This window comes from Oratosquilla oratoria, chromosome 25 (assembly GCF_046742065.1).
Source record: "Oratosquilla oratoria isolate Oo_2021 chromosome 25, ASM4674206v1, whole genome shotgun sequence".
NCBI classification, from domain to species: Eukaryota; Metazoa; Arthropoda; class Malacostraca; order Stomatopoda; family Squillidae; genus Oratosquilla; species Oratosquilla oratoria.
Window position 1 is genome coordinate 12,639,622 of NC_134801.1, and position 26,076 is coordinate 12,665,697.

The 26,076-nt window shown below is 43.7% G+C and overlaps 1 protein-coding gene across 1 annotated transcript in view; it reads right to left on the reverse strand.

Moving 5' to 3' along the window:
- LOC143038780 (serine/threonine-protein phosphatase 2B catalytic subunit 2-like) overlaps positions 1 to 26,076 on the reverse strand; it is a 172,453-nt gene that overhangs the window by 121,203 nt on the left and 25,174 nt on the right. Inside the window, exon 5 of the mRNA XM_076208318.1 lies at positions 6,923 to 7,062. Coding sequence (XP_076064433.1) covers positions 6,923 to 7,062 — 140 coding nt within the window. The remainder of the gene's footprint in view (positions 1 to 6,922; positions 7,063 to 26,076) is intronic.

Sequence of the window (26,076 nt, forward strand, 5' to 3'; positions counted from 1 at the left end):
TGGGAGTGGAGTATATGGGGATGAAATGGGTGGGAGTGGATTTATGCCTTTTGACTTTGGCTACCTCCCTTGTAAAAGGGAAAAAGCACTATATATGTATACGTTTCAAGTATAACAGTGATGTACTCATTTGCAAACTTTTAGCTATCCTTGCACCAATATTGGTCATGATTTTTACTCCAAAGAACTATATATGTATATGTTTCAAGTATAACAGTGATATACTCATTTGCAAACTTTTAGCTATCCTTGCACCAATATTGGTCATGATCTATACTCCAAAGTGAAAAAAAATTCACCACGAAAAGCAGTTCCATTCTTACAGTACTTTTTCTTGTTCAGGAAAATAGCCTGAGAGTATGTACTTGTAGATAAAATGCACCCCACTTCCAAAACACAAGGACATCGCATCCTATACAAGAATAAAAAGGGTATGCATGGAGACACTTCCTCCCTCCACATAAAAATGTAATTTTCGCAGGAAAATTAATTTTTCCCTGATACAAACCTGAGGTACTCCTTACAATAGGGATACTTTCGCGTAGTGTGAATATTTCTACTGCGAAATTAAAATCCTCACTCTGTGGGTCTGGGCAACGCTTATCCTCAGTAAGGGGCCCCATTGGGGCAAGGGGGGGGGGCCCTTGCCCTCCACCACAAGTCTCGCACACTATAACCATTCTCTGAGCCAGGTATGAATTAAGCACAAGGTTTGTCAGGCAAGGAGAAGGAACTGTTTAGAGGGGTGGTTGAGGAGGGCCATTAAAGGTAAGGAGTACCTCAGGTTTGTATCAGGGAAAAATTAATTTTCCTGCGAAAATTACATTTGTTCCAAAGAATACAAACTCTTCGGTACTCCTTACAATAGGAGACTCGGACTTAGGAGGGAAGGAAGTTGTTATCTAGCCTGGGAAACCGCTGTAAGGAAAATCTAGTGTGCTAAGACTATGTTGACCAGACCCCTATACATTCCCCTCACTTTGAAGTGCACCCCTTTCTGTTCCCTGGAGTGGAGACAGACAGGTTATAATCAGTTTTGTACCACTGAAGGGCTTGAATTGATTCCCTTGGAATGCTTGAGAGCCCGCAGGTATGGTAAGGGAATGTAAGAGTATGAGAAGGACTTTGGAAAGTTATCCCTGTAGTTGCCGAGCCAGAACCTGGATGAGTTGTCAGGGTCGGCTGTGTGCTCTTGAGGAGGGGTATATCATTTTCAGGACTTCTTGGGCAGCCACTATGGTGCCCAAAGATAAGTTCCCTAAAGATTCCCACATAACTTCTTTGAGGTAAAAGGAAGTGAACGTATTCTGGCTCTTCCATATACCTGCTTGAAGAACCTGGTTGACTGACAGATTCTTTCTGATGACTAGGGAGGTCCCGACTGCCCTCAGGTCATGGACAATCTGTGTGGTTCATGTCGCAGGCTCTGCGGATGACTTCCATTGTCCAGTAAGAAATTGAATTCTTAGTGATGGGCTACCTTTAGTAGAGATGAACAACCTCTTTAATTCTGGTCGAAGATGTTCGGTTCTCTTGAGGTAGGTCCGGATGGCTCGTACCGGGCATAGAACTGTTTCAGTCTATTCTCCCCCTGCAAATTCGTCTAAGGACGGTACACTAAAGGACCAGAATCTAGGGTCGGATTTGGCAGGATCTTGGTTTTTGGCAATGAATTGAGGCATGAAAGTGAAGGAGACCTCTTTCCATCCTTTGGAATGGGCGACTCTATAAGAGATGGCATGTAACTCCCCTACTCTCTTGGAAGATGCCAGGGCTAGCAGAAAACACTGTCCTCTAGGTGAGGTCCTTCAGATGTGCCTCTCGGAGAGGTTCGTAAGGGGGACCCCTAAGAGAGTTCAGGACTAATGCCACATCCCACGGAGGAGAACTGATTTCCCTGGGGGGGCATGATCTTTGAAGTGCCTGAAGAGCATGGAAATTTCCGGTGAAAGGGCTAGGACCATGCCCTTCAGAGAAAACACCTGATTTAGAGCTGCCCTATAGCCTTGTACTGCCGAGAGGGAGATCTTCTTAGACTTCCTGAGGAAGTGGAAGGAGGCGATCTCAGGAATGGTGGCTCGATCTGGGACTAACTTCCTGGAGTGGCACCATTTTGCAAAGGCATTGCATTTCCCTTGATAAAGGTTAGCTGAGGAAGAGCGAATAGGAGCGGACATGTCCTCTGCCACTTCTCTGGGAAAACCCTTCTTTAGGAGGATCCGGACCATAGTCTGAATGCGTGAAGATTGAGTGCTGAAGGGTTCTTGTGCCAAGGCCCGTTGATGGGTGGATACAGAAGATCTGGTCTTCCCTGAAGGGCCAGAGGCTCTTCTACTGCTAGCTCGAGGGCGTCTGGAAACCATGGGGCTTCGGGCCACCAAGGAGCGATCAAAGTCATCCGAAGGTAGGATGCGTGTCTTGCTCTCAGGAGTACCTTCTGGAGCAAGGGAAATGGTGGGAAAGCGTAGGAGTCCAGGTTGTCCCAACTTTGCAGAAGAGCGTCTTCTCCTGCTGCCAGAGGATCCGGGAAAGGGCTGAAATGTATTGGGAGTTGGTGATTCCATCTCATTGCAAAAAGGTCCACTAGAGGGGAGCCCCATTTGCTGAGGATGAAGTTCGCTACCTCTCGATAGAGGGACCATTCTGTGTTGATTATCTGATTCTTCCTGCCGAGGTGGTCCGCCCAGACATTCCTCTTCCCCGGGATGTAGCGGGCTTTGAGTGACACCTGGAGATTCTTGGCTAGGTTGAGGATGTCCATCATCAGAAGGCATAGTTCCTGGGAGACTGTGCCCCCCTTGCTCGTTCAGGTAGGCTACTACCGAGGAATTGTCCGACATTATGCCCACTACTTTTCCTGAGACTTGATCCTTGAAGTGACGGAGAGCCAGGAGTACTACTTTCAACTCAAGCCAATTGATATGGGCTGTCCGCTCGACTGTGGACCAGGAACCGCTGATGTGATCGTCGTTGAGGTGGGCTCCCCAGCCCTCCTTGGAGGCATCAGAGAACAGGAGGACTTCGGGGGGAGATGGGCCGAGGGGCATCCCCATGAGAAGGTTGCATGGGCCTTCCACCAGAGAAGAGAATCCTTGACTTCTTCGGTGAGGGAGATGTGTTGTAGGGGTTCTCCCTCTTGCGGGGCCCACTGAGACTTGAGGAGCCACTGTAGCGGTCGCATTCTTTGTCTACTCCTGGAGATTAATTTCTCTATGGAGGCCATATGGCCCAGGAGGATTTGGCATTGTGTCGCCATCAGGAACCTGGTCGATAGTGCCTGTGCAACTAGAGAAGCGAGATTCTGGATCCCCTTTTCTACTGGGAAGGACTCCATTAGGGAGGAGTCCAGGACCATACCCAGGTACGTGACTCTCTGTCTTGGTAAGAAATCTGACTTTTCCGGGTTGACTACTGAGCCCAATTTCAGGACAAAGGTTAGGACCATTCTCAGGTGTTCTTGGCATAGCTGGGCGGAATGTGCAAGGATCAGCCAGTTATCCAAGTAACGGAGTAGTTGAATTCCCCTGGAGTGGGACCACGCTGAAACGAGGTTGAACACACTGGAGAAGACTTGGGGTGCTGTGGAAAGTCCGAAGCAGAGGCAGGGAAAGTGGAAGGTATTGCCCCTGTGGATGATTCCGAGGAATTTCCTAGAGGAGGGATGCACTGGTATGTGGAAATAGGCATCTTGGAGGTCCAGCGACACCATGAAGTCCCCTTCCCTGATAGACGCCCTTACGGACTCTGGGGTGTCCATTCGGAACTTCGTCAGGGAAAGGAACTTGTTGAGTGGAGACAAATAGATGACTGGTCTCCACACCCCTGTTGTCTTTTCTACTAGGAATAGCCTTGAGTAGAACCCTGGGTCCGGAGTCGAGACTTCCTCTAAAGCTCCTTTCTGGAGCAGAACGGAGGATTCCTCCGCTAGGGCCCGCCCACGAGCCGAGTCCGGGTGGAAGCTGCTGACTTGGATGGGATAGGGGGAGAGGTTTGGGACAGTGGGAAAGGGAAGACAATAGCCTGTCTTAATGACTTAGTAGGTCCAGTCTTCCGCCCCGGCCTCTTCCCATGCTCTCCAGTAGAGGGAGAGGCAACCCCCTATCTTGTGCGGAAGGGCTGGCGAATTCCTAGGATTTCTGTGGGGGAGTCCGGAGCCTCTATAATGTTTGTGTCTAGGATCTCTAGTCGTAAAGGGACGGGGCTTTCCTGTCTGCCTTTTCGACTTGGAGTGGAGGGGTAGGGAATCAGTATGCGGGTTAGAAGGGGGGCCCTCTTCAATGGAGCATAAATTTCTCTGAGGAGGGGATCACTGGGGTCTCCTAGGACGGTGTCTCTCCTGCGGGACTCAAGGTTGGCCCAAGACGTTAAGAGGCAGGCCGCTTGATGCTTCAGAGCTCTGCTCGAGCTTTCCCATAGAGCCTGGAGGTTGCATTCCCCTTGGGGTTGCAGCCCGGGTAAAAACTCCCTTACTGAAGCCAAGACGCGTTCCAGCCAGGAGTGCACCGCGAGAGAGAGAGCCAGGCCCTGAACGAGGTCCCTGGATTCTCTGCCGGAAAGGATGACGTTTCTCTGAGCAGTGAATCCACGTCCACTTTGACAAGCTCTGGTAACCGAGCCGGGATCAAGGCTGCTTAAGGTTTGTCCCTGATGGGAAGTAGAAGCGTTTTTGCTGTTCCACTGGAACAGAGTGCCAGCGCGGTTTTTCGGTTGCCCGCTTTGTGAGTGTGTCGGAGGCCTGGTTCATGGCTCGTACCGCTGTGTACTCCATGGGAGTTGGTTTTGTTGTTTGAGAATTGCCCGTCCTGAAGATTTCAGACTCGAACGTGACTTCCACTTCTTGTGGAAGGCTCAGTTGATTAGCTCTCCTAACTTTAGAGAGGATCTCTGAGCAGGAGGGTGTAACAACCATCGGGGATTCCGACTGGGAATCCTGCGAAGTTTGGTAACTGGCCCTCTCATCCCCGGCGCTGTGGACGTCGTCGCCGTCGTAGCTGGCGCCTGTCCACCCGCGACTAACGCGCGCGTGGGTACACCTCGGGCCTCCTGCCCCCCGGGCATAGAAAGGGTTCCGTGGATGACCCGGCTCGTCTTATGATGGGAGGAAGGTGGACTGTGGGACTCCCGAGGAGGAGGAGAGGCCGAAGCGCTCGTCGGCTCCAAAATAGGGTCCTTTGTCCGTGGTGGTGGTGGTGGTGGGGGGGTGAGCTGCCGGGCCGCGTCGCGGGGGGGGGGGGGGCCGCCTGCGGACGCATCCGGGAAAAAGCTCGTACTCGGGGGATAGTTCGCGGGGGCCAGAGGCGCATGCCCGTCGAAGCTAACCGCCTTGGGTGATGGAATAGGAGGTAATTTGGCTTGAGACTGACTCGAGGTAGCCGTTGTACAACCTTTCCGTCTACTACGTTTTGGAGGGGGAGAACTGCCCTTGTCCTCCGCCAGCGCAGCATGCCTTCTCTTTGTTTCGGGTGAGTGGGGAAGGGATCTTCCCTGCGCGCGTACTTCGTTCTTTGCCTGCATTTTCTTGTGAGCATGAAAATACGCGGACCACTGCTTATCGTCCCAATGAGCAAGCGACCTCATCTGGGAAAATCTCGTACAGGAACGGTAGCTAGAGGTGGCCTGAGGCGCATGTCCGTCTACGCTAACCGTCCTGGTTAAAGGAATAAAGGACAACTTGGCTTCCTGTCTACTATGCCATGGAGGAGGGAGAGAATTGCTCGTCTCCTCTGAAGCCGTAGTCTGCCTTCTCTTGTTTTTGGGGGGTGAAGAGGGAAGCCATTTTCTATGCTTGCGCACCTTTTCCCCTGCATGTGCTTTCCTGTGAACATGAAAGTACACGGAACACTGACTATCATCTCACTGAATGCACGTCTCACACGGGGATGAAGGTGAACACTTAAGAGCTATACACTTGAAACACCAAATGTGAGGATCCACTTGGGCTGGCGGTAAGGGGGGTGAGATAAAGGTATCTCCCTTCGGCGAAGGCACCCAACCCATCTTGAACAACAACAATACTGGACACCAGATTCCATACTTACAGTGAAGGGTAGGATACCCGGTGGCGGTTAAGGGAATAATACAGGAAAGGGAGAAGCACTTAAGAAATTCCAGGACACAGGATGGCGTAGGGAAAACCCCGATGAAATTGAAGGACGGCGAACTCCTTAACGTTCTGGGAGTGAGCTGGCAACAATCGAAGCGGGTTGCTTGATTTTCGGCCCATACGTAAACATAGAACCGTTGAGTAATTAACGGTTCGCTGCCGTGCTAATAATGGAGTTTGACTGAGAATCTGCCCATTAAGGGGGAAACCGATAAAAACTAAACATGTATAGTAGAGAGATGTTAACGCGGTCACTACTGCGAAGAGAATGGTTATAGTGTGCGAGACTTGTGGTGGAGGGCAAGGGCCCCCCCCTTTGCCCCAATGGGGCCCCTTACTGAGGATAAGCATTGCCCAGACCCACAGAGTGAGGATTTTAATTTCGCAGTAGAAATATTTGCGCTACGCGAAAGTATCCCTATTGTAAGGAGTACCGAAGAGTTTGTATTCTTCGGAACAAACCTAAAGAATGTGTTGAAGTTAATACCAGATTATGTTATACAACTGAAGGTTGGGTTTGGGCTATAGGAAACAAGTTATTTTTCAATCTGTAATTTCTCTCAATAAACAAAACTGTCTGGTATCAATCAACTCAAAATCTGTAATATGCCACCATGTTGATGGGAATACATAATCATAAACCATCTTAAGTCTCCAGTTTTGAAATATGACTTCTCATTAAAAGTAGTTGCATCTCTAAAACAATATTAATAGATCCAAATAATACACTACATATATTCACAACCAAAGGTAGGTCTATTCTACATGATGATTCTTTGGCAATATTCCTAATGAATGAATAATACAAAGTATATCGACCTGTAGAAATAAGAGCAGCCCCTGACAGAGTTGTGGGAGAAATGTTCTGCATTCTTCTCATTGCCAAAGTCTTCAAGAGGGTCTGACCACAGTATGTCACACATAGGACCAAAGGCTGGTGGTTCCTTAAACCTGTCAAGCTGAAACAGATGAAAAAAAAGCAATAATGACAATCACTTCATATTATGTTTGGTAAATTAGTTCTCAATAAGAATATATAGGAACACATAGGTTTAAAGGAATCTGTCTTGCATGTCATTTCTAACTTGCTTGTAAGCTTCCTCCATTATATTGCTTCTTTTCCTCCTATTTCCCTAAAGCCACATATACATGGGAAAAGGTGATAGAAGGCTGGTTGTTAGGGTATTAATGGATTATGTAGTGGTATCCAAGGGGAGAACAAAGTTCTTGTCTTTGATGTTTTCTGGGGAAAGTGGAAGTGTCATATGATTTTTTGGTCTATATCTATATACCAAGGGTTTCTTTCCCCTAACAAGGGAGGTAGCCAAGTCAAATACACTCACCCAATCCCATCCACCACCTTTGTTTCCCCCTTAGGTCCTCATGGATGAAGGGTCATCCCTGCCTCTTGCCCACTGCCCAGGCCAGAAGTAACATAGCAAGACACAGCACATCCACAGCAGGGCCACTCCACTTACATGGTGACCCCTGCCTCCCTATCCCCTCATGTGGAAAATACAGAAGACAGGAAGAAATCCCTTCAGGATGCTTCAAAATATTATCCATACACAACCATTCCCCACTCACCCCTATCTCCTGCTTCCTTATTTTCTTCTTCGACAGAAATTTCCCTCTTGTTCAAAACCCCTTTCACCCTATCCATCTTATCCTAAGGTATTCCCTTTCACTTCATTCAACTCTGCTTTCCACACCTCTTTTGCTAATCTTTCTTAATTCACTCTTTTAATGTGTCCAAACTATCCCAATAATCTTTCATCAGCCCTATCTGCCAGCTCCATTTCCATGCCCACACCCCTCATCTCCTCTATTCAACCTTGTAACCCCTACCATAATTCTCAGACGTTTCATCTCAAACACACAAACTTTTCCTTTCTGCCTTTGAAATTAAAATTGCCCACCTCATATAGTATTGTTGGCATAATCTCCCTTCATAATCTTCTCTTTGCATCCATTCCCAGATGCCTATTTCTCATACTTTTCAATCCCACAACACATTTACTTGCTTCTCTCAATCTACAGTTTACCTCCACTACTCCATTTCCTGCCATATACTTAAAACTAACAACTCCTCCAGCCTCTCTCTCCTTTAAAACTTACTTCCAAATTGCTCCCATCCTCTCCCCTTGTATATCTCATCACCTTACTTTTACCCACATGTGTCTTCAACTTTCTCTCACATACCTTCCCAAACATTAAAAGACCCTTTTAATGTGCGTGGATGTGGTACAGATGAGAGTAAAAGGGAAGAGATAGGTAGTATGTTTGTGAGAAGAAAGATGGATGTGTTGGCTTTGAGTGAAACTAAGTTGAAAGAGAAGGGTGAGTGTAAGTTTGGGAGAGTAAGTGGGAGGTTATCAGGAGTGAAGAGAGGGCGAGGGAGGGAAGGGGTGGCCATTCTAGTAAGTGAAGAGATAGGTAAACGGGTAGTGGAGTGGAAGGAGGTTTCCTCAAGGATAATGTGGATGAAGGTGAAACTGTGGAAGGAGATGTGGGTCTTTGTAAGTGCATATGGGCCTGGCAGTGAGAAGAGTGTAGAAGAAAGGGAGGCCTTTTGGATATATCTAAATGAGTGCATAGAGGATTTGGGAAGAAATGTCAATGTGATAGTACTGGGAGACCTTAATGCTAGGGTGGGAAATGGTCCAATCAATGGAGTGGTTGGGAAATGTGGAGTTCCAGGAAAGAATCGTAGTGGAGAGTTGATGGTGGAAATGTGTCTAGAAAGAGAGTTGATGATAGCAAATACAGTGTTTCGGAAGAAAGTCAAGCATAAGTACACATGGGAGAGGGTGGTGGAGGGAAGGGTGGTAGATGGAGCGCTAATGGATTATGTAGTGGTAAATAGGATTATGATAAGAAGAGTTAAGGATGTACATGTGCTAAGGGGAGAGGGTGGGGGAATTTCAGATCATTTTTTGGTGGATGGTAAGTTGAAAGTGGAGGATAGATGGAGAAAGAGGAAAGGGACAAAAGGTAAGGAGGTTCTTAGAGTGAACTCTTTGAATGAGAAGGAAAAGGAGAAGGAATACGGAAAGAAGCTGAAGGAGGAGTGAGAGGGAGTAAAGGGTAGAGTAGAGCTGGGTGTGGAGGAGGAATGGGGATGGTTCAAGGAGGGAGTCATAAAGTGTGCAAGGATGGTGTGTGGAGCAAGGACAGGGGGAAATAAAAGAAAGGGTAGTGAATGGTGGGATGAGGAAACAAAAAAGGTTGTAGAAGAGAAGAAGCGAGCTTTCACAGATTGGTTACAAAATAGGACGAGGAAGTCATATGAGAGGTACAAAGAAAAGAGAAGTAAAGCAAAAGGTAAAGGTTGCAAAGAGGAGACCAGATGTGAAATGGGGTATGAGTATGACAGAAAATTTTGAAAGTAATAAAAAGATGTTTTGGAAAGAAATTGAAGAGGAGGCGAATCAAGTAGAGAAGAAAAGGTAAAAGGTGCAGATGGAGAGATGATAATGGAAGAGAAGGCAGTAAGGGGAAGATGAGCAGAATATTTTAGGGAGTTGCTTAATGTGAAGGAGGATAAGGAAGGAAAGATTATTGCAGTGGGAAGTGCGAAGAAAATGAGTGATGAATGAGGAGAATGGAGGAGAAATAAGGAAGGATGAGGTGAAGGCAGTCGTTAAGATGATGAAAGCAGGTAAGGCACCTGGTCTGGATGGATGCCATGCAGAATGTCTTAAAAAGGGAGGTACAGTGATGGTGGACTGGTTGGTGAGGTTATTTAATGTTTGTTGGAGAGAGGGTAGAGTGCCGGAGGACTGGAGGAGTGCCTGTATAGTTCCTCTTTACAAGGGAAAAGGGGACAATTGTGAATGTAGTAGTTTCAGAGGGATTAGCTTGTTGAGTGTAGTTGGGAAGGCTTATGGGAGGATCTTGGTTGAGAGGATTAGGAGAGGAACAGAAGGAGTAATTGGTGAGGAACAGTGTGGATTTAGGACAGGTAGAGGTTGTGTAGATCAGATCTTTGTGGTAAGACAGATATGTGAGAAAGCTATAGGAAAGGGGAGGGATGTTTTTTGTGCTTTTATGGATCTGGAAAAGGCTTATGATAGGGTAGACAGAAAGGCACTGTGGGAGGTTATGAAGATATATGGGATAGGAGGAAAGCTTCTAGGAGCTCTCAAGAGTTTTTATGAGAATAGTAGAGCTTGTGTTAGGATTGGAAATGGAGAGAGTGAGTGGTTTGAAGTAAAGGTGGGACTTCGTCAAGGATGCGTTATGTCACCCTGGCTGTTCAACTTATACATGGATGGGGTGGTGCGAGATGTAAATGCAAGGGTAGTGGGCAAGGGATTGGAGATGGTTAAAGAAAATGGAGAAAAGTGGGAGGTTAGCCAGTTGTTGTTTGCGGACGACACTGCGCTTGTGGCAGGATCGGAGGAGGGATTGAGGAGGTTGGTGGCAGAGTTTGGGAGAGTATGTGATAGTAGAAAGCTAAAGATAAATGTGGGTAAAAGTAAGGTGATGAGATGTACAAGGGGTGAAAGTGGCAGTAGACTGGAAGTGAGCATTATGGGAGAGCGACTGGAGGAAGTGGATATTTTTAGTTACTTGGGTGCAAATGTGGCAGGGAAAGGTGGAGTGAAAGTGGAGGTAGAATGTAGATTGAGAGAAGCGAGTAAATGCCTTGGTGGATTAAAGAGTGTAATGAGGAATAGACATTTGGGAATGGATGCTAAGAGGAGACTGTATGAAGGAGTGATTGTGCCAACAGCACTGTATGGGGCAGAAACATGGAACATAAGAGAAGAAGAGAGGAGTTTCAATGTGTTTGAGATGAGGTGTCTGAGAAGTATGATGGGGGTTACTAGGCTAGATAGAGTGAGAAATGAGGAGGTGAGGAGGAGAATGGGGGTGGAAAGGGAGTTGGGAGATAGGGTTGATGAAAGAATATTAGGATGGTTTGGACACATGGAAAGAATGAGTGAAGAAAGACTAGTAAAAGAGGTATGGAAGGCAGATGTGGAGGGAGTGAACATGAGGGGGCGTCCTAGGATGAGGTGGATGGATGGGGTGAAGGGGGCTTTGGGGAAGAGGGGAATGTCTGTTGAGGAAGGACGGGAGAGGACAGAAGACGGGTGAATGGAGAATGGTTGTATATGGATGATGTTGGGATAGCATGAGGTGGAATGGGCAGGTGGATGGGGGGTGAGGTAGTATGTGTGAGCAAAATTTGACGCAGCCCAAAGGGATTTCTCCCCGTCCTCTCATTTTATGCAATGGGGGGACGGAGAGGGGGGGTCGCCGATTTAATGAAGCGGCCTTGCTGTGGATGTGCTGTGTCTTGCGACACTGCTTCTGACCCAGGGCAGTGGACAAGGTGCAGGGATGACCCGTCATCCAGGAGGTGCTAAGATAAGAGGGAGGGTGGAGGGGTGTGGAGTGTATTCAGGGATGGAATGGGTGGGAATGATTTTATGCCTTGTCCTTTTTGGCTACCCCCCTTGTAAGGGGGAAAAAGCCTTGGTATATGTATGTACCTTCCCAAACTCCGTCACTACCTTAATCCCTCCTCTAACCCTGCCACAAGTGCAGTGTTATCTGCAAACAAAACTGGCTCACTTCCCATTTCTCTCCACTCTCTCTAACCATCTCCAACCCCCACCTATTACCCTCACATCTACCTCCTGCACCACCCTATCCATGTACACATTGAACAGCCATGGTGATATGACACAGCCTTGATGCAGTTCCACCTTTACCTCAAACTCATTCTCTACAGTTCCAATTCTAACACAGGCTCTACTACTATTGATTACCCTTAACAGCTTTCCCCCAATTCTATATATCTGCAGTACCTTCCACAATGCCTTCCTGTCTACCATGTTATAAGCCTCAAGTTCCATAAAGGCACAAAAAATATCCTTACTTTTTGCCAAAACCTTCTCACAAGTCTGCTTTACCACAAAAAATTCACCCACAGATCCTCTTCATTTACTAAACCCACACTGTTCCTCACCAATTACTTCATCTACTCTCCTACTCCTCTCAATGAAAACCCTCTCATAAGCCTTTCCAATAGTTTCAGAATATTTTTAGCCCAATCTTGAGTCTTTTTAGGACTCCCAGAACTCTTAGCAATGGTAGTAGTCTGGCTGCCTTCCTTGTGGGTAAATCTAGTAACCAAGCAGTGTACAGTATTACACACACCAACCTGTTTGGAAATTTCCTTCATCTGCCGACCAGATTTCTTGTGGGCAACTACTGTATCTAGGCTATGGTTTCTACACTCAGATACTTAGTATTTCTGATTTTGGTAACACAGGGTAGCTCAGATGTGGTCATGTTAGAGAGAGGTTCCTGGATGGAGGGATCACAACACACAACCTCCCTCCTCACCAACAAGACAATGACTCATGTGATTAATTCTTGGCTCACCAATAAGCTCTGCCCCTTCCATGCTCACTGTAGGCCGACAGAATTTTTGGTGTGAAACCATGCCATGCATATGGTGTCTTTCCAGATTCAACAAAAGTACTTTTGCCATGTACTGTACATTCATACATATAAAATTCTCCAACTGGGAAGAAGTAAAAAGCTGTGTCCCACAAAGATCAGTACTGGCCCCGATCATGTTTGCCATATACATTAATGACATGAATGAAGGTGCGGAGTGCTATATGAATTTCTTTGCAGATGATGCAAAATTACTAAAGAGGGTAAAAACAGAAGAGGACTGCAACTCATTGCAACAAGATCTGGACACGATCTGGAATTGGACTCAAAGGTGGGAAGTAAAATTTAATATAAAGAAATGCAGTATTATGGAATTTGGAAAGAGTAAAAACAGAATATCAAAAGATTACAGAATTGGGGAAGAAAAAGTAAAAAAAGCAAAGTTGGAAAAAGATCTTGGAGTGATGATTGGAAAAGACATGAAACCAGATAAGCATATAAATAAAATATTCGGAGAAACCTACAACTTATTGAGGTCAATCAAAGTGGCATTTGCTTATTTGGATGAAGAAATGATAAAGAAAATACTAACTACACTAATAAGACCAAAACTTGAGTATGCAGCATCACTTTGGACACCCAGTACCAAAAAGAATATTAAGAAACTAGAAAGAATACAAAGAGCGACAACCAAACTAGCACCGACTCTCGCCAAACTAACATATGAGCAAAGACTGTCCAAATTGAATCTACCAACTTTGGAACAAAGAGAAAGAGGAGATTTGCTATCTACAGAATAATGAAAGGAATGGAAGTTTTAGACAGGAACGACTTGTTAGTGTGGGACAACGGTAAAACGAGACACGGAAAAAAACTGAAAAAGGACAGTTATAGAAAAAACTTGAAAAGGAACAGTTTCCCACACAGAGCAAATTAGACAACAAAATTAGACAACAAAACAGTATGTGCAAACACTATACAAGGTTTTAAGATAAAACTTGATGCGGAGAGATACAAAGACGGGTCACCACGAGCATAGCTCCCTTCCCGTATATTACAACTAGGTAAATACACACACATGTACGTCGGACACATGGCGAAGATTGGAACTCCGGAAAAGAAGTGCAACTTTTGTGGATCTCAATGACGAGGGAGTACCTTGTTGTATTAGCTGGGAAGGAAGAAAGCTCATGGTGTAGTGAGAAGGTGAAGAAATAGGAGAGAGGGATTACTGAGGAAAATGGAAGGAAATGAGGAAGGGGATGAACGGGCCCTGGATCTTAGGAGAGGTGTAAACAAACAAGGGGCAGAATACACAGACAAGGAACAAGGAAGCAGAGGTGTCAAGAGCAGAAATATAGATAATAACAGCTCAATGGAAAGAGAAGATAACTGCTTTTATGGATTTAATGAGGGAGGAGGCGACAAACTCCCCCGACTAGTAAATCTAGAGAAACTAAAAAAAAAATTAATGAAGAATGGGAAGTTAGGTTTAACCAATTAACTCTAGTTACCCAAAGAGTTGATAAACTGGAAGAACTAAAGAGAATCAAAATCTAAAGAAATAGAATTAAAAAGAGTTTAGAGAAGTAGAGGAAGAGAATGAGGAATTAAAGAGCAGAACTGGCACTTAGAATTCTTTTTCACTAGAAAGCAGTCTAGACATTTGTTTTTGTCTATGCTTCAAAATTTGGTAAAAATGTGAGACAGCATTATTATTGAATAAATTTGTAATTTCCCAAACTTTAAGCATCTCCTTTATTGCACTGGAAGGTTGTTGTTCTATTACCTCCTCCCCTGACAAAATCTCCTCCATAACTTCTTGCTGTCAAACTGAATGCAACTCCATCAGATCTTCAGTGGTCACTTCCTGTCTATGCTCTTCCACAAGCTCGTTGATGTCACTGTTATCCATCTCTAGCCCCATGGTCTTGGCCAAAGACACAATCTCGTCCACTACAATCTCCACAGGCACCAACTCAAATCCCTCAAAGTCATGTACGACAATGCTGTTCTGCCAAAACTTCTTTCAAGCCGAAATAAGGGTTCTCTTGGTGACCCCCCCCCCTATGCCTTGTTGATCATCTTGAGGTAGGCAATGATGTGGAAATGGTCTTTCCCAAACCGAGAGTTTGGTCCTCTCAGTCACCTCAATCAGCACTTGAAAAACACTTGTAGTGTAGAGCTTCTTAAAGTTGGAGATAACCTATTGGTCAATGAGCTGGAGTAAAGGAGTGGTGTTGGAGACAGGATCTGGGTTTTGATGAATTGAAATTCATTAAAGAGGTCATCTTCTAGACCTGGAAGATGGGCAGGAGCGTTGTCTATAACAAACAAGACAAGAAGTGGCAGATTCATCTCAAGCAAATATTTTTTTCACAAAAGGACCAAACACCTCATTGATCCAATCAGTAAAAAGGTCACATGTCACCCAAGCCTTGCTTTTGGACCTCCACATCACACTTAGCCTGCTCTTCTGGACTTTACACTTCATGAAGGCTAATGGATTTTCAGAATGGTAAACAAGCAGTGATTTCACTTTCAAACAGCTGCTTGCATTGGCACAAAACAGCAGTATAAGATGGTCTTCCATTGGCTTATGGCTGGGCAATGGCTTCTCTGCTGTTATATAGGTTTGCTTTGGCATCTTCCAGAAAAGACCTGTCTCATCATAATTAAAAACCTGCTGTGGCAAGTAACCCTCAGAATCCACAAGCTTCCTAAAGTCACTGATAAAGTTCTCTGCTGCCTTTGTGTCAGTGCTTGCTGCTTCACAGTGCCTCACAGTGCTGTGGATGCCAGTTCTTCTTTTAAACTTCTTAAACCACCCACAGTTTGCCTCAAATGCTTCTTTTTTGTCCATTGCTGCTCCTGCAATTCTCTTAACAAGGTCGGCAAAAATTACTTCTCACAAATGATGCTCTCATTAATAATGTTGCCTTGCATTTGCTTTTCATTGATCCATATGAGAAGCAACCTTTCAAAATCAAGAATAAGTGGCCATTGCATATTGTCCCTCCCTTTGAAGTATATATCTCCTTAAGTTTGTCCTTGTTCTTAAGTATAGTGCAAATTACTCATGTAGTCCAACTGTATGTGTGTGCTAAGTTAGCCATACTCACACCTCATGATACAGGACGAAGGGCAAAATTTTGATAAAGTAATTGACGAAATCCACAAGATAGGCAAATATTCAAAAGAAAAACAACATAGACCTCTGAAAATAAAACTAAGAACTCAAATGATAGCCGAGGAATTATCGAAAGCAGTTAAATTTTCAATGAGAAATTCACACACATATGGATAAAAAAGGAAATGAGTGATGAGGAAAAAGAGAAAGATAAGGCTCTCAGAATTTAAGCCAATGACAGAAATGAGAAAAGAACAGAAACTGAAACAAAATAGTTTTTTTTGGAGAGTACTGGACTTGAGACTGCAAAAATGGTACATCAAAAAAATGGAAACTTAACCTCTTCACTCCGGGGCACATCATACGTCTGGCAGCATTAGCTGCCCGACGTGTGATGTTGCGTCATAATAATCGCATTATAAAAAATAAAGTCAGTGCTCAATCATTCGTTCTCTTTCACACGTGTATTTTGATAACCATAAAAAATTGATGAAGCCAGTTTAGAGAGAATGGAGATTACGTAGGTACGACTACAATAAATATAATCAAGATGCCGACGTCGGCATCATCAAGTACCCACTTGCTCCTCATGCCGCCTACATAGGCGTCACTGTATGGAAGTGGTTAAACCAAAAAAAGAGAAGAAAATATGAAACTAAAAGTGGCATACACAAATATTGATGGTATGATCTCTGGAATTAATAAACTAAACTACTACCTAAAAATAGAGAAACCTGACATTATGGGAATTGTGGAGACAAAACTGAAAGGACCTCTATCAACAAGTATAGTGGGACAAGGTCTATACATCCACTGGGCGAAAAATAGACCAGACAAGCAGGGAGGAGGCGTAATGATATTGACCAAAAAGGGTTTAAATGTGACAAAGATTAATGAAGGCAAAGGTAATGTGTGATTAATTATGATTAAAATTGTAAACAGAAAGATGAAAAATTTATAACCGTGTATGCACCACCAAAAACACAGTCTGATGGCGATCATTCTAAATTACTGGAAGACACAATAAATGAGCTGAATGAGCTACTGAAAGAGGGTGGTAACATTGTAATTATGGGCGATTTTAATGCAAAGGATATAATCTGGGAAGAAATGATAGTAAAAGGGGGAGAAGAACTTTGGAGCAACATTCTACTGGATATGACCATCAAATACACCTTAACACAATGGGTTAAGGAAAATACTAGATATAGAAACAATGAGGAACCGTTGAAACTAGACTTAATATTAACTTCTGAACCAGATATCATGAACAAAATGGAGTATAAAACACCAATTGGAAAGAGTGACCATACACTAATAGAGTTTGAAATAAAAGAACAAAACAATGTAGAAAGGAATGATAAACATAGAGAAGGAAGATTAATGTACAACAAAATGGATCTTGTAAAACTAAGAAAAAAATTCCAAAACACAAACTGGGATAAATTCTCCAAAGAGGAAACAAAGATGGAAGACAAATGGAACATATTCAAAGAAAAGTACAAGGAAGGAATTGATAAATATGTACATACATACATACATATACCTAGGTTTTTTTCCCCCTTACAAGGGAGGTAGCCAAAAAGGACAAGGCACAAAATCACTCCCACCCATTCTATCCCCGAAAACACTCCACACCCCTCCACCCTCCCTCCCATCTTAGCACCTCCTAGATGACGGGTCATCCCTGCACCCTGTCCACTGCCCTGGGTCAGAAGCAGTGTCGCAGGACACAGCACATCCACAGCAAGGCCGCTTCATTAAATCGGCAACCCCCCCCTCTCCGTCCCCCCACATAAAGGAGAGGACGGGGAGAAATCCCTTCGGGCTGCGTCAAAATTTTTGCTCACACACATTACCTCACCCCCCCATTCCACCTCATGCATCACAACATTTTCCATATACAACCATTCTCCATTCACCCGTCTTCTGTCCTCTCCCGTCCTTCCTCAACAGACACTCCCCTCTTCCCCAAAGCCCCCTTCACCCCATCCATCCATCTCATCCTAGGACGTCCCCTCATGTTCACTCCCTCCACATCTGCCTTCCATACCTCCTTTACTAGTCTTTCTTCACTCATTCTTTCCATGTGTCCAAACCATCCTAATACTCTTTCATCAACCCTATCTCCCAACTCCCTTTCCACCCCTGTTCTCCTCCTCACCTCCTCATTTCTCACTCTATCCAGCCTAGTAACCCCCATCATACTTCTCAGACACTTCATCTCAAACACATTCAAGTTCTTTCTCTCTTATGTTCCATGTTTCTGCTCCATACAGTGTTGTTGGCACAATCACTTCTTCATACAGACTCCTCTTAGCATCCATTCCCAAATTTCTATTCCTCATTACATTTTTTAATCCACCAAGGCATTTACTCGCTTCTCTTAATCTACATTCTACCTCCACCTTCACTCCACCCTTTCCTGCCACATTTGCACCCAAATATCTAAAACTATCCACTTCCTCCTGTTGCTCTCCCTTAATGCTCACTTCCAGTCTGCTGCCACTTTCACCCCTTGTACATCTCATCACCTTACTTTTACATACATACATACATATACCAAGGCTTTTTCCCCCTTTCAAGGGAGGTAGCCAAAAAGGGAAAGGTATAAAAACACTCCCACCCATTTCATCCCTACAAACACTCCACACCCCTCCCACCCTCCCTCTCATCTGAGCACCTCCTGAATGACGGGTCATCCCTGCACCTTGCCCACTGCCCTGGGTCAGAAGCAGTGTCGCAAGACACAGCACATCCACAGCAAGGCCGCTTCATTTAATCGGCGACCCCCCCTCTCCGTCCCCCCTTGCATTTAAGGAGAGGACGGGGAGAAATCCCTTCGGGCTGCGTCAAAATTTGCTCACACATACTACCTCACCCCACACTCCCCTGCCCATTCCTCCTCATGCAATCACAACATCATCCATATACAACCATTCTCCACTCACCTCTGTCTTCCGTCCTCTCCCTTCCTTCCTCAACAGACATTCCCCTCTTCCCCAAAGCCCCCTTCACCCCATCCATCCACCTCATCCTAGGACGTCCCCTCATGTTCACTCCCTCCACATCTGCCTTCCATACCTCTTTTACTAGTCTTTCTTCACTCATTCTTTCCATGTGTCCAAACCATCCTAATATTCTTTCATCAACCCTATCTCCCAGCTCCTTTTTCACCCCTGTTCTCCTCCTCACCTCATTTCTCATTCTATCTAGCCTAGTAACCCCCACCATACTTCTCAGACACCTCATCTCAAACACATTCAAACTCCTTCTCTCTTCTTCTCTTATGTTCCACGTTTCTGCCCCATACAGTGCTGTTGGCACAATCACTCCTTCATACAGTCTCCTCTTGGCATCCATTCCTAAATGTCTATTCCTCATTACACTCTTTAATCCACCAACGCATTTACTCGCTTCTCTCAATCTACATTCTACCTCCACCTTCACTCCACCTTTTCCTGCTACACTTGCACCCAAGTATCTAAAACTATCCACTTCCTCCAGTCGCTCTCCCTTAATGTTCACTTCCAGTCTACTGCCACTTTCACCCCTTGTACATCTCATCACCTTACTTTTACCCACATTTATCTTTAGCTTTCTTCTATCACATACTCTCCCAAACTCTGCCACCAGCTTCCTCAATCCCTCCTCCGATCCTGCTTACTTTTACCCACATTTATCTTCAGCTTTCTTTTATCACACACACTCCCAAACTCTGTCACCAGCTTCCTCAGTCCCTCCTCCGATCCTGTCACAAGCGCAGTGTCGTCCGCAAACAACAGCTGGCTCACCTCCCACTTTTCTCCATTTTCTTTAACCATCTCCAATCCCTGACCCACTACCCTTGCATTCACCTCTCACACCACCCCATCCATGTATAAGTTGAACAGCCAGGGTGACATAACGCATCCCTGACGAAGTCCCACCTTTACCTCAAACCACTCACTCTCTCCATTTCTAATCCTGACACAAGCTCTACTACTCTCATAAAAACTCTTGACAGCTCCCAGAAGCTTTCCTCCTATCCAGTATATCCGCATAACCTCCCACAGTGCCCTTCTGTCTACCCTGTCGTAAGCCTTTTCCAGATCCATAAAGGCCCAGAAAACATCCTTCCCCTTACCTATAGCTTTTTCACATATCTAAATATGTACCAAGGAAGAAACAAAGAGAGATTTATATGAAGTGTTGGTATAACAAAAGGTGCAGTGAGGCTAAAGACAGAAGAGACAAAGCCTGGAAAAGATGGAAGAGAGACAAAAAAAAAGCATCCAAATTGCAAACATACATAACACTTGGGAACAAATATATGAATATACACAGGAAAAAAAAATGATGAGAAAGATATTATAGATAAATGTAAGGATCAACCTAAACTATTTTACAGATATATAAATGACAAATTAAAGGATAAACACGAAATTGTAAAACTGTGTGAAGGAGATAAAGAGTATATAGACAACACAGAAATGGCAGAAGTTATGATCAGACATTTCAGGTCTGTTTTTACAATTGAGAGCTCACAAATTTGGGAGGATGGACAATGAGAAAGATCCCCTAAAATGAAAGAAAAGTAACACAGAAAGAAATAAGAGACCAAATAAAAAACCTAGATTTTAGGAAAGGATTACAAAGGATTACAAAGGATTACAAGGGCGGAGCATGCCGACAGGAGACCTTTTGATCACATGGACCAAATGGAATTGCAAATTGGATACTGAAATTGTGTATGGACGAACTGACGGACGAATTATACAAGATAATAGACTTTTCACTCAAAGAAGGAAAGGTCCCGCAAAATTGGAAAGATACAAACACAGTACCAATATATAAAGGAGGAAACAAAGAAGATCCTACAAACTTCAGACCAGTATACCTTACAAGCACAGTAGCAAAAATATGCGAAAAAGTTTTCAGAAACAAATGGACCAAACACTTGGAAAAAAATAAAATAGTAAACCCTAAACAATTTGGCTTTAGAAGTGGAAGATCATGTTCCACAAACTTAACCACTTCACTACGGGACTTAAATCTCGCGGGCAGCAGCCAATGCCAGCTGTACGACGTGTCGTAATAATGCTCGCATCATAAAATATAGTCACGGCTTATATTGATCGTTCTCTCTTTCACCCGTGAATTTTGAAAACCACAGAGAATGGGATTAAGAGCAGATTAGGGAGAATGTAAAAACACAGGGGCGACTACAATAAATATAATCAAGACGCCGATATGGCAGCGTCACGAATCCACTTGCTCCTCATGACGCCTACGTGTGCGGCACCGTATGGAAGGGGTTAATATGCTTTTACTCAAGATTAATCAAGATAATATAAGAAAGAGATGGCTCGGTAGATTGCACCTTCTTGGACTTGCAGAAGGCATTTGACAAAGTACTACATTAAAAATGTTAATAAGAAAAACTGAAATAATAGGAGGAATACAAGGTAAGCTACTGGAATGGATGAAGGATTTCTCAAGTGGGAGAAAAATGAGAGTGGTACTTAAACAAAAATTCAAACTGGAAAGATGTGAAGAGTGATGTCCCACAAGGCTCTGTATTGGCTCCTTTAATGCTTGCCATATACATAAATGATATGGATGAGGGAGTGAATTGTTACATGAACTTCTTTGTTGATGATGTCTAATTACTCAAGAGATTAAGCACAGAAGATTGCAGATCGCTACAAGAGGACCTGGACAAAATATGGGAATGGAGTCAGAGATGTGAAATGAACTTTAATATTAAGAAATGTGGTATAATGGAATTTGGAAAAAGTAAAAAGAGAATATCAGGTCAATATAAAATTGGAAACAAGGAAGTCAAAAAAGCTGATTCAGAAAGGGACCTGGGAGCAATTATCTCAAGTGACTTGACACCTGATAAACATGTCAATAAATTAGTTGGAGAGACTTTTAACTTGTTAAGATCAATGAAAGTGGCCTTTGACTACATGGATGAAGAAATGGTAAAAAAAATAGTGGTTACACTAATAAGACCTAAACTAGAGTATGCTGTAACACTATGGGCCCCTAGCACAAAAAAGAACATAAGAAAATTAGAATCCAAAGAGCAGCAACAAAAATGGCACTTACACTATCAAATTTTACATACGAACAAAGACTGGAGAAATTACATCTATCAACACTGGAACAGAGAACAGAAAGAGGTGATTTGTTGACCATTTACAGAATTATGAAAGGGATGGAAATTCTCGATAGAGATGACTTATCAAAATGGGACAGAAGAGAAACAAGAGGACACATTAAAAAGTTAAAAATGGACAGCTACAGAGGAGACTTGAAAAAGAATAGCTTCCCACATAGAGTAATTGATGTCTGGAATGAACTAAACGAAGAAACAGCAGAGGGATACAAGAATGGGCCACTACAAACATAGCTCTCATCCCATAAAATACAGCTGGTACAACTAGGTACACTTTCAACTTACCTTCCACCAATAAATGATCTGATTTCCCCCACCCTCTCCCCTTAGCACATGTACATCCTTAACTTTTCTTTTTGGCTACCCCCCTTGTAAGGGGGAAAAAGCCTTGGTATATGTATGTATGTACAACTAGGTACACACACGCGATCGAACCATGGATTGGAATGGACATCTAGAGTGAGCTCTGAAATCCAGTGCTTTTTCGATAAATTTGAGGAAACACCTAGCTTTATGTGATTGGAAGCTTTGTTTATCTAGTGACTGAAATGATAGAGTAATTTCACCTAGTGATCAAACGAACATACAAAAATGCTAGAAGATACAAAGAAATCACTAAATGAGATACTAATGGGCAGGAGTAATCTTCAATTGCAAAGAAATTTGTTGGGATAACATGACAGTACAAGGAGGAGACGACTTGTGGGGTAATGTACTGCTGGACAAGACCATGGCATACACAATGACCCAATGAGTCAGTGAAAACACCAGATACAGAAGCAATGAAGAGACGTCAAATCTAGATTTAATATTTACAACAGAACCTGAAATTGTGGACAAAATCCATTACAAGACACCAATTGGAAAGAGTGACCATATACTCACTGAAACTGTACTAAAGGAAGAAATAGACATGGAGAGAAATGAAAAGCATAGGAAAGGAAGATTGATGTACAACAAAACTGACTTTGCAAACCTAATGATATTCTTCCGGAATGCAAACTGGAATAAATTCTATATGGAAGAGACAAAAGTGGATGAGGAATGGAATATCTTGATGGAAAATTACAATGAAGGGGTAAACAGGCATGTACCAAGACAAAAGCAAGAGAGTACATCAAATGTTGGTTCAACAAAAGATGCAGTGAGGCAAAAGACAGAAGGGACAAAGCTTGGAAAAGGTGGAGAAAAGATAAGAAACCTAGTACACATACATATACCAAGGCTTTTTCCCCCTTACAAGGGAGGTAGCCAAAAAGGAAAAGGCATAAAATCATTCCCACCCATTCCATCCCTGAATACACTCCACACCCCTCCACCCTCCCTCTTATCTTAGCACCTCCTGGATGACGGGTCATCCCTGCACCTTGTCCACTGCCCTGGGTCAGAAGCAGTGTTGCAAGACACAACACATCCACAGCAAGGCCGCTTCATTAAATCGGCGACCCCCCTCTCCGTCCCCCCATACATAGAAGAAGACGGGGAGAAATCCCTTTGGGCTGTGTCAACTTTTGCTCACACATACTACCTCACCCCCCATCCACCCGCCCATTCCACCTCATGCATCACATCATCATCCATATATAACCATTCTCCATTAACCCATGTCTTCTGTCCTCTCCTGTCCTTCCTCAACAGACATTCCCCTCTTCCCCAAAGCCCCCTTCACCCCATCCATCCACCTAGTAAATGGCAAATTTATATAAACTATAGAAATGAGTATGTTAATGCGAGAAGAGAGGAGAAAAGGAACCATGAAAAGGATATTATAGATAAATGCAAAGATCAACCCAAACTTTTCTATTGATATGTGAATGGTAAACTTAAAAACAAACAGGAAATGGTGAAACTATGCCAAGGAAATATAGAATACGCAGAAGAATTAGAAATGGCCGAAGTCATGAACAATCACTTTAAATCCGTCTTCACCAGAGAGAAAATACAAAATTGGGATGAAGATAATAATAAGCAATCTCCCCACATGAGCGAGTTTACAACACAAAAAGAAATATCAGAACACCTATCAAAACTTGACGTCAGAAAATCACATGGCCCAGATGGTATTGCAAATTGGATTCTAAAGGAATGCAAAGAAGAACTAACGGACAAAATACACATCATAATAAATAGCACACTCAAAGAAGGAAAGATACCTAATGACTGGAAAAATGCTAACATTGTACCAATATATAAAGGAGGAAACAAGGAAGAACCCACCAACTATAGGCCAGTATCACTAACAAGCACCACTGTGATTGCTAATAAAATACACGAACAAAAAACACAAAATTGGCAAAACTTTATCAATGCACTTGATCACAAAACAAACACCAGCAAATTGTACAAAACACTCAACAGCATTACACTATCCAACAGTAACACAACACGCTCTCACGCAGCAATAATCACAACAACAGATAATCTACCCTCAAACAGACAACAAGCAAACGCACTCATAAATCATTTTGCACAGACAAGCCATCTCACTTCTCACCCTGACGACTGACGCACCATTCGACGTAAGAAAGACTTCCCCACAGACTCAGACTATACACCCTTCATAGACAGTCAGACAAAACACATAATACATAATCTCAATCACTCATCTGCCTGTGGCCCTGATAACATAAGCAACATCCACCTAAAACACATTGGACCACAAGGTATACACGCACTCACAAACATTGCAAACTACAGCTATTCACACAACACTATACCCGACATCTGGAAGCATGGTAAAATAATCACCATTCCAAAACCGAACAAAGACCCAACAATCCCAACATCGCACCGCCCAATCACACTTCTCTGCACCCCCTCTAAAGTCATTTAACGCCTAATACTTAAACTTGTCACACCACATATTCCCCTTGCTGACTCACAACACGGTTTTAGGCCACTACACTCCACAAACACTCTTCTGATAAACCTCACACAAAGAATTTTAGATGGCATCAATTCATATAGGCCCCACCACAGAACACTTCTCATAACACTAGACATTAATAAAGCTTTTGATGCTATCCCCCGCCACAACCTAACAAATAAAATATATAACACAGACATGCACAATAACACCAAAAGGTGGCTGGCCAATTATCTGGCAGGTAGGAATGCTTACGTGTCATATAATGGCCAATCATCGCACATCAGAAACATTAAGAATGGAGTACCACAGGGCTCAATTCTATCCCCCACACTATTTAATCTATACATGCATGACTTACCCACACCAGACAACTCAGAAATACAAATCTCTTCCTACGCAGACGACATAACAATCACATGTACACATCGTAACACAGACAAAGCTGCAGAAATAATCCAGCCATACCTTGATACACTCAACTCATGGTTCATCACAGACTCAAAATAGCTCCAACCAAATCTACAGCAACACTTCTCACCAACTGGACAATAGAACACAAATACATACCTCATCTCTACATCAACAACACTCTAATACCACACACAAACACACCGAAAATTCTTGGTGTAACATACGATACATCCATGTCTTTCAAACAACACATCACAAACATAAAAAACAAATGCACAAATGCACTTAAGTCAATCACTGGAACAACATTTGGACAAAACAAAGAAACTAATATAACAATATACAAACAATGCATACGCTCAGTGTTGAATTATGCGAGTCCTGCATGGGCTCCTAATCTCAGTGAGACACACCACAACACCCTTCAAATCATACAAAACAAAGCCCTAAAAACAATTACAGGCTAAACAAATACAACACCAACAGACCATTTACACCATGAAACAAAAGTCCTCAAAGTCAAGGACCACCTTGACATGAGAGGCACACAAACACTTGCAGCAGCCACCACAAACACATCACACCCGCTACACTACATAGCAGAACACCCACACACACCAAGAAACATTAAAACAACACCCAGACCTTTATTACGCACAAATACTCTCTTCTCTTCCTCCACAACCACCAAATACCAACCTCCGGAAACATATTCATAATCATATCACTCACCGCTCCATTAACACACTGAAAGACAACACACTGCTGCATGCCAGACCCCCTGATATCCACCCTTCTGAATCCTCTCTCCCACGAAAGGACAGAATCCACTTGGCCAGACTGCGGTGCGGCCACCACCCAGCACTTCTAAGCTACCAGAAGAGGCTGGATGACCGCATTGTGAACAGCAGCCCAGGTTGTAACACTTCACCCCATACCATACAACACATAATGGAAGTGCATTATACACAATCATG